We start from the raw sequence: 10,276 nt of genomic DNA, 5'->3' as shown, positions 1-10,276 counted from the left end.
TTATATTTCTCGTGGCCTACCGGCAAGGTTCCAGCTGACAGCTAAAAAAATAGAGGTGACGTGGGATTCCCCTCTGTATGCTGTGAATGTCATTGGCTAATAAAGGACTGTCTTGGGCCTGCACAGGGCAGAATAGAGGTTGGGGTCATGACTAAGTTGAATGCTGGGAGAAAGAAGACAGAGTCAAGGGGAAGTCATATAGCTTCTGCTGAGGACAGACACTGGAACCTTGTCCGTAAGCCACAATCCGAGATGACCAACAAGGGAGGAAGAGGAAAAGGAAAAATTGTGAGGTCAGAATATTGTATAATAGAACTCAAGACTGCCTTCAAAACAAAACCCCATATTAAGAGGCATATGATCACTGCAGGGCCCTTAGGAAATGATGCGATGTACAACAGTGACAAGTATAACTTGGGCCAAGGAACAGAGCAGAAAGACCTGAATTGGTTCTTCCTTTCCTTTCCCTATCCCTTCATTGCTCCCTCATTTCTAGTTTTTCATCCACCCATTCATCCACCCATCCATCCATCCATCCATTTAGTTTTCCATCAGACACTCACTCACCCCTGGTACCAGGGGCGTGCCTGCCCGCATCTGTAACAAGGGGGGACGCATCCTATGGGGAACAGAGCAGCAAGTGAGTAAGAGGGTATCAGAAAGGACTGAAATATTTCATCAAATTGGGTTTCACTTGAAATGGGATGTTATTAAAGATTAGGGACATCCTGTGACTCTATATCATGGTAAATTTTAAATATTTATTTATTATTTTTCAGGTATGACGGCTAAAGAAACCGCCTTTTATGTCAGGCATCCATCTTGGTAAGTTTCTAGTAACGCTAACTCAGTGACCCCCATCCAAAAATGTACAACTGTGACCATCTACTTGTTACGATATGACTTTTTTGACTTCTGTAACTTGTTTATGCAAACACCTCAAAATTGCCTTAGCAACTAAACCAGGCAAAACAGATCAGTTTTTGCTTGCTTGTGTACATATTGAAGATCTTCTTGTGGATTTTGCCTTTAAAAAACCCTTCCTTATTTGGCTCAGAGATGGTCATCTTGCTAACAACTAATCAATACATCTTTTAATTATACTCGGATTGATTCTATGTTTTCCCAGGGGTCATGAGCTCCATACATTTGGATGTCCCAGTGTGATCCATGGGAGAGTCTAGACTCAGGGTCAAGGGTCTGTGGTAGGCCCCAGAGGAGCAAGTCCAAGGTGGACTTGACAGACCCACAGGATCCCAAACTTCAGTCTTCAGGAAGACTTGCAGGCCAGTGTGCTTCTGAAGTGCTGACTGATCGGTGAGTTACTCTGTTCTGTTTTAGAATCTGTACTTTTGGAGAGACAAAAGCAAGACCGGGCATGATTGTAGACCCATTCTTTGGGGCTGAGGGGACACCCTACTGCCCTTCTGGTCTTGGTATATGAATGAAGGTGGCCACTACATGTTTGAGTTCCTCTGGTCTTTTCCTGATAACACTGTTGTCTTTTTATGTGGCTTTCTTTTGCCTATTAGACTTGTGTTTTCCAGTTTGTTGGAGAGATGGGAGATGGGAGTCAGACTGGGTGCAGCCAAATTGCCCCTGAGCTGCACGTGCCAACGTTTTCAGTATTTCTGCTAGACAGACCCCTCCTGGCTGTCTCTATGTAAGCCCCCCCCCATGTAGCTTGCTCCATCTAGCCTGCTCCATCTCTGTCCCTCTCACTGACTTCCTGGAGCCTGCCATTTAAGGTGTACCAGTCACTTCTCTACAGCTTTCTGTTAGCTATCTTTTTAAAAAATATTTTATTTAAAAGTTTTTTTTTACATTTTACATACCAACCCCATTTCCCCCTCCCTCACCTCCCCCTCCCACCATCTTTCCCACACCAAATCCCCCACCCACTCCTCAGAAAGGGTAAGGCTTCCCATGGGGAGTCAACAAAATCTGGCATATCAAGTTGAGGCAGGACCAAGTCCCTCTCCCCTGTATTGAGGCTGAGCAAGGTACCCTTCCATAGGGAATAGACTTCAAAAGGCCAGTTCATAAATCCTGGTCCCACTGTCAATGGACCTCCAGACTGCCCAAGCCACAGAACCATCTCCCATATTCAGAGGACCTAGTATGGTCCTATGCAGGTTCCCCAGCTCAGGACAGAGTCAGTGAGCTCCTGTTAGCTCAGGCCAACTGTCTTTGTGGGTTTTCCCATTATGATCTCGACCCCTTTGCTCATATAATCTCTCCTCCCACTCTGTGACCGGACTCCCAGAGTTTGACTCAGTGCTTAGCTGTGGATCTCTGTTTCCATCAGTTACTGGATGAAGGTTCTAGAATGACAGTTAGGATGGCCATCAATCTGACTGCAGGGGAAAGCCGGTTCAGGCACCCTCTCCACTATTGCTAAGAGTCTTAGCAGGAGTCATCCTAGCACCAGATTTCTTCCTAACCCCACAATGGCTCTCTATATCAAGATGTCTCTCTCCTTGCTCTCCCTGTCTGTCCCCCACCCCCAACTCAACCTTCCCATTCGCTCATGTTCTCCTCCCCTGGCCCCTTCACCCCTCTTCATCCTCTCCCCTGTGATCCCAATTCACTCAGGGGCTTCCAGGCTTGTCTCACTTAGGGTCCTCCTTGTTTCCTAGCTTCTCAGGGTTGTGGATTGTAGCCTGGTTATCTTTTTCTTTATGTCTAATATCTACTTATGAGTGAGTACATGCCATGTTTGTCTTTCTGGGTCTGGGGTACATCACTCAGGATGGCTTTTTTCAGTTCTATTCATTTGCCTGCAAATTTCAAGATGTCATTGTGGGTTTTTTTTCCTCTGAGTAATACACCATTGTGTAAATGTACCACATTTTCTTTGGGCGAGGGGCATCTAGGTTGTTTCCAAGTTCTGACTATTATAAATAATGTTGCTATGAACTTAGTTGGGCAAAAGTCCTTGTAGTATGAATGTGCCTCCCTTAGGTATATGCCTAAGAGTGGTATTGCTGAGTCTTGAGACAGATTGAGTCCCAGTGTTCTGAGAAACTGACATACAGATTTCTAAAGAGGCTGTACAAGTTTGCATTCCCACCAAACCTAGAAAGGAGAGTACATCGGTCAGTAATAATTGGACTGCTTTGTTCTTGTTCCCTGACGTTAAAGAGTTCTGCATTCAAGTATGTGCCTTTTTAAAACTTTAGATTGTCTTCTTGGATTTTTCACCTCAAAGTTATTTAACAAAACATCTCAGTCTAACTTTGTCATTTTGAAAGCTTTGTTTCAGCTGTGATGCACACCAAGACCCCTGAACACATCTCCTTACATTAGGTTTAAAAGAATTTAAACTAGTTGTGCTGTTGGGATTCAACTGTTAGTCATTAACTTGAGTTACAATCCATGCAGCTCCTTAGGTGAGACTCACAAACCCTGGCTGTGAAATATGTCCTCGTATTTATTTTTATTCATAAAATATCTATATAAGCTATCATTATTATTATTATCAAATTAGACAGTACAGCTTAGATAGGGGTTGTCTTCTTGACAATCCACAGGTAAAAATGCCCAGTAGAATGGAATGCTTCCAAGAGATAAACACACTATATTACAGGCAGTGGAGATCTCCCCACGTCCACTCACACCATGCTAGATATCAGGAAAAGGGAGCTGCACCAGGCATGTAAAGGCACAGCAGAAGCAAAAGGCATTCTGGAGTCTGCAGTCCTGTGGCCTTGCCTAAATGAGATTGTCCCATCAGGTGATTCCCTTCTGGTGGGCTGACACCTGGACCTTCGATTGCAAATCGCTGCTCCTCTGGCATGGCCAACAACACTGGCTACCACCAATCCCTGTGCTGCTGGGATGGGACAGTGTGGGTGCTCCTATCAGACAGCCCTTCCTGGCACCATAAGTTCCCTGTTCCGCTGCCCACTGCTGGCTGCACTGCTGTAGGTGGCCTATGCCAAGGATTTCTCTCTGATCACTGGATTCAGGTTTCTTCTATGCATAGATAATACTGAAGTATTGTTTTGTGTTGTTCTACTTTATTGGAAAGCTGGCTCTGGAGTTGAGTTATAGCTTCCCTCTTCCTGAACAAAGCTTGCTTAAGGAAACAAAAATAAGCTGACACCAACATTTTCTGAGTTCCCATAGATACCTGGTTTTTACAGTTTACTGCATAATGTCCTCTATGTTATAGATACTTATATTATTCTGCAACTTTACAAGAAAAAAAATGCTTATTAATCTTTTCAGGTTGTCTGCCTCCAATCTGCAGGCGACACAACCTGGTTATAAAATAAAATGAAGCCTTCTGTCTAAAATTTCTCAATAACTCTTCCAGATAGGCCTGCTTAAAACCATCAGACCTAGACTTGTTAAAAGGTAATATTCCTTCATAAAAAAGGGATAGGCAAGGTCAGCGAAACTTCACCTAAGTATACAGTCACGTCTCCCAGCTGATAGTGAATGAAACCTCAACGTTTTCTTTAAAAAATAATCCTAAGGCATTCAGGTTAAAAACTAAGAATAAGGAGAGGGGTCCAACTACACAAAAATGAAAAAGCTATTCTATATACTGGGTAAAGTTCCAGATACTGTCTAACACCCTCCTTAGGGAAACTCTATTTCAACAAATGTTAAATTTGTTACTGTAATGTATCATGTTGCTTAAATATTTTAATAAAAATGATTTATATAAAAATTAGGATGTCTAGCTACTTGACCTCTATCTCCCTTCTTGGTTCTTGTTTACAAAAAAAATGTTCTCCCAATCAAGGTCACAAATATTCAAACCTCTTGCTGAAATGTAAACTTTCTTTCTCTCAGGATCTGTAAGACCATTGTGTGTGTGTAAAATTCCAAGCAAAAAGTTAGCTTAAAAAACTTGTAACAAAAAAGATAATAGTTCAAAGAAGCCTCTATATAGGTAATCTTAGTTTGCTTTTACATACTTATATGCAACTTGAAATCAACTCTTTTTATCTCTTGTTTAGACTAAGGAGGCAACAACAGTTCTCCAAGGTAGTTTAAATTAAGATAGATTTTTATGTGCTGATTTTTGTCCTAAAACAAAATTTTAGGAAAAAACCCATGTTTAATAAATAAAATATATGTAATAAATAATGTTTATAAATTCCTAAGTTCTATTCAGGTAAACAACTGACTTTAAAAGGTAGATCTAGCCTCTTTGTCTTTGCTAACTTGGTTAAGCTTTAGCTATTTGGATAAACTGAGTCATACGAAAGCTACAATTTTCTGTAATGGTGCTGTCTTAGTGTTTCTATTGCTGTAGAGACACCATGACTATGATAGCTCTTATAAAGGAAAGCATTTAATTGGGGATGGTGTACAGTTCAGAGGTTGAGTCATTGTCATCATGGCGGGAAGCATGGTAATGCACAGGTAGACGTGGCACTGGAGGGGGAGTTGAGAGTTCTACATCTGGATATGAGTGCAGCAGGACAAGACTTATCCCTATATTTTTAAGGTTAAGCCTAAAGCAAGTAACTAAAAGCAAAGTTGATTTAAAATCAGGTATACTTTATACATTAAACGACTTCCCTCAAACTCCCCAGAGTTCTACTGACTATGGTATTTAAATGTTTAATAACAAAATCTTCCTACATATGTGAAGCAAGGGGAACACTCCTCTATTGCTGGAGGGAGTGCAAACTCCTTAAAACCACCATGGAAATCAATATGGAGGTTCCTTAGAAAACTAGGAACCATTCTACCTGAAGAGTCATCTACACCACTCTTGAGCATACACCCAAAGGATGCTCCATCCTACCACAAAGACATTTGCTCAACTACGTTCATAGTGGGTTTATTCATAATATCTAGAAACTGGAAACAATCTAGATGTCCTTCAACAGAAGAGCAGACAAAGAATGGGGGCTGGAGAGACGGCTCAGGGTTAAGAGCACTGCTGCTCTTCCAGCGGTCCTGAGTTCAATTCTCAGTAACCACATGGTGGCTCACAGTCATCTGTAATGGCTTCTGATGACCTCTTCTGGCATCTAGGTAGAACACTATACTTAGTAAATAATAACTCTTAAGAAAGAATGGACAAAGAAGATGCAGTACATTTCAACAATGGAGTGTTACTCGGGTGTTTAAAATGATGTGAAATTTGTGGGCAAAGAGATGAGACTGGAAAAAAATCATCCTGAGAGAGGTAACTAACACCTGAAAAGACAAACATGACCAGTGGCTCGTCCAGTAGTCATCAAAGGGCTTTCTCAGCAGCAGATGGAGCAGATACAGAGACCCACACACAAACATTAGGCCCAGAGAGAGCCCAAATTGAAGATCTCCATGGGTCCCTCCCTTTGGAACTTGGGGAACCCCAAGGAAGAGGAACAGGAAGAAATGTAGGAGCCAGAGCAGTCGAGGATATCAGGAGAACATGGTCCACAGATTTCAACTAAGTAGGGCACATAGGGGTCCATAGAGATGCAGTGGCAACTGTAGAGGCTGCATAAGTCTGGGCTAAGTCTTCTGAGTATCTGGTGTGGTTGTTTAGCTTGGAGTTTTTGTAGCACTCTTAACAGTAGGAGTGATGGGGTCTCTGCCTGTTTTTCTTGCGCTTGAGACACTTTTCTTCCTACTGCATTGCTTCACCCAGCCTTGATAGGAGGGTTTGTGCCTAGTCGTAGCCAATCTTCCTATGCTGTATTTGGTGGATATTCCTAGGATGCCTTTTCATTTCTGAAGGGAAACAGAGGAGAAATGGATCTAGGGGAAGAGGGGTGGTGAAGTGGTGGGGTAATGGGAGGAACGGAAGGAGGAGAATCTGCAGTCAGGATGTATTGAAAACAAATAGAAAACTCCCTATGACAGACAAAACTGCTAGATCCTAGTGGCACCCCTAAGGTTCCCTCCCAAGAAAATGGCAAGACACAGATGACTCCAATTGATTGTGGTAACACTATAACCACTGGGCTAAGAAATGCCTCATTCCTCACCAGGACCCTACCCAAACTGTGGACAAGCAGGGTACTAGAGAATTGATTGCCCCTCTTTGCCTTGATAAGGTATGCCAGTCTCTGAAGTCCCTCATCTACAACAACGTCTCACAGATCTTCTGGGTCTGGCAGCTGAAGGCTCACGGCCTATGTGGCAGTGGGAGACTTAATTCTGTCATATGTGCCTGCTGGAGACCACTGACCTCTGCCCTCCAACACCCTAGGTAGGAACCTAGGGTGGCCATCTAGGAAAATCTCTGTCATTTCAACTGACTCAGAGACCATTTGGATTATACTTCCTTCTCAGATTTATCCTTCTCACATCTCTGACAATCTTGATGGCTACTGTAGCTTCATCGTTTTAATAACAGCAAGCACCCAGGTCCTCTCCCAATGGCTGCAGCTGAGTTGTCAATCCATTTCATGTGTAAAAGTCAGGCCTTAATGTTTCTAGAGCTACTAGGTCTCCTGCTGAAAAAGGCAGAGCCACATAGTTTACCCTGCTGACAGGTTTCACACTAAAAGAGAGAAACTCATGACATAGTTTCAATGTAACTTTTAATATTCATTGATTTTTTTAAAACTTGCTGTCCAATGACTGCTCTCAATAATCAACCATCCATGTCTCATCAAAGCTAATTAAATAAAAAGTTTAAAATTTATATACATTATGAGAATCTAGGAAACTTATTTAGGGTGCAAATTGTAAAGGTTTATGGACATAAAAGATTTAATAAATTATGAGTCTACAAATGTAATTTAATGTACATAAATGCAAGTTACAAAGGTCTAAAACAATAATTTAAGGTATAAAAGTACAACATGTTTCAAATTCTTTCCCTCTTCCTATTCTATTGTCATATATTTTTTTTTTTGTTTTTTCAAGACAGGGTTTCCCTATGTAACCACCCTAGCTTCTATTGTCATATTAAGACCTCTTTTTGTAAACTGAAAAAGAAAACATGTAAACTTCAGGAAGTCATAATGTGAATCCAAATGGTGTAGGTAAAGTGTACTCCAGATAAGTCATGTCAATCAACAGCCTAAGCTTCCCCACTTATTGCCTAATCCTCGGGGTGAGTTTTTTCCTTCTGCTGGTCTTGAGATTTCTTCCATGGCTCCGATTACCAGGACCATAGGCCTGGAAGTTTCAAATATACACCCCAAATAAAGAGTTTCCCCTAAACTGCTTAACTTTCCCTTCTGTCCTTCATCTATATCTATCCTAGCAGATGTCCAGTCAACTAAAGACTGCAAACCGCTCCAAACCCCAACCTCAGGTGTCCTGCGGGACCAGTAATCCCTGACCTTGCTGGGAAGCAGACGGAAAGCAGAGGCTTCTGCGGGAATGTCTACCAGTGTGAGCCTCTGCTTCAGTTCAGTATCCCAAACTACTCCAGATCTACTGCCCTTTGCTAGCCCCAGGTGGTCCAACAGAAACAAGCCAGCAAACCAGATGTCCCCTGCTCCTCCCTGCCTTTGACCAGCATTCCTGCATCCCTGGGCCCTGACAGTGATGTGCTAATTTCAGCTGAGAAGCAGTTACAGAAGAGACAATGTTGTCCCTTACCATTAATAAAAGGTTAGGATATTAAAGCCAAAGGGAACAAGTTCCCCTCTACCAAAAGGAATCACTTTCTTTCTCTCTGGCAGAATGGACAAACAGCTATCTGTGATGCTTTAATATCCTAAAGCTTATACTGGCCTCTAGGCTCCTTCAGTATTACAAATACCTATTAAAACCATAGTAACAAACATTTACTAAAAGGGTTACTCAAAATTGGAGGCTGTTATCTGAATGTATGGCTTACTTAATAGTTACTGCATTTTACCTGGATAAAGCTAGTGCTTATTTTCTGTGCTTCACAGCTTTACGTATACTAACGCTCATTTGTAAATGTCTATGTCAAACACTGTAGATACCAGGGGCCCTAAATTCAAACCACCCAACTCGTTCTCCCAGAGACAATGGAGAAAGCAATTGATTAAAATCCTCTCTTTTTGTTACTTCTGGATGTTACCCATGGCCCTTGAATCATAATACACACACGCACACACACACACACACATACACCATATCATATATATACATATATATATATATGCATATCAACACATTTAAGTTACCAACCAATAGCCCTACATAAATGTGAATGAATGATTTGATTAATATTATTTAGGCCTAATGAGGAATATGATTTCTAAAGCAATCCCATTTTATTCTAGGTATCCATCTTGGTAAGTTCCCAGTAACCCCAACTCAGTGACTCCCCTCCCAAAAGTGTACATCCCTGACTATCTACTTGTTATGACATCCCTAGTTAGTTTTTTGACTTCTGTAACTTGCTTGCACAAACACCCAAATATTGTTTTTAGTCCTCAAGCACTTTGTAGAACAGACCATGTTTTTTACTTGCTCGTGTAGATATTGATGGTCTTGTAGTTTTCATCAAAAAATAAAACGAAAAACAAAAAAACTTCTGTATACTGTTCCTTCATGATAATCTAAAATTGGGCTGAGTGTTTGTCATCCTGCTAGCAACTAATCATTAAATCTTGTAATTATAGTTGAATTTCATCTATGGTCTTTTTCCAGGGCAGGTACACACTCTATAACATAGGTATGTGATATGTGCTTTGCCTACATGTACATGAGTACCAATTAAAAGTCTGGTACTCATGGAGGCTAGGGGAGGGTATCAGATTCTCTGGAACTAGAGATACAGGCAGTTGTGAGCTGTCATGTGGGTGCTGGGAACCAAATCTGGGTCCTCTGCAAGAATAGCAGATGCTTTTAATGAGCTGAACCACCTCTCCTGCCCTTCATGGTTAATTTAATCTATGAGGAAGGAAGAGCCACAGGCTAGAGCTGTCAATGAGAAAATGCAGTAGTTACTAATGCTGGCTGAGAGAAGGGAGTGGTTTTTCGTGGTTTTATAGAGGCCTTGTTTGAGGTAAATACTCTGTGTGGTCACTTAGTTTCAGCAGGAAAACATCAAGGCCTAAGCAAGAAACCATGACCTAAGCCTGGCCAGTTGCAAAGGCTACATTCCTTATTCTTTGATGCCTGTTGGAAAGATAAAATTAAGATACAGGATAGTAATCCAGGACATCCACATTTTTATAATTGCTGAGATTTTTCTAATCAAGAACACAGAATCAGAGACAACAAGATGGCTCAGTGGGTACAGGCACCTGCAGCTGAATCCGAGGACAAGACTTTGATCTGGGATCCATCTGGTAAAAGGAGAGAGCTGAATCTTACATATTGTCTTCCGACTTTCATCTTTTACACACATATGCACGCAGAAACACACACACACACACAC

General features: G+C 41.6%; 1 protein-coding gene across 1 annotated transcript in view; it reads left to right on the top strand.

The window, feature by feature from the left end:
* The first annotated feature begins 777 nt into the window (after window positions 1–777).
* The window catches only part of LOC125398777 (doublesex- and mab-3-related transcription factor C1-like), a 66,682-nt gene continuing 57,183 nt past the window's right edge, over window positions 778–10,276 (top strand). Inside the window, exons 1-2 of the mRNA XM_087903166.1 lie at window positions 778–825; window positions 1,130–1,317. Coding sequence (XP_087759292.1) covers window positions 1,154–1,317 — 164 coding nt within the window. The 5' untranslated portion in view covers window positions 778–825; window positions 1,130–1,153. The remainder of the gene's footprint in view (window positions 826–1,129; window positions 1,318–10,276) is intronic.

This window comes from Myodes glareolus, chromosome X, assembly GCF_982192425.1.
Source record: "Myodes glareolus chromosome X, mMyoGla1.1, whole genome shotgun sequence".
Taxonomy (NCBI): Eukaryota; Metazoa; Chordata; class Mammalia; order Rodentia; family Cricetidae; genus Myodes; species Myodes glareolus.
This window is presented reverse-complemented; position numbering and strand designations above follow the sequence as displayed.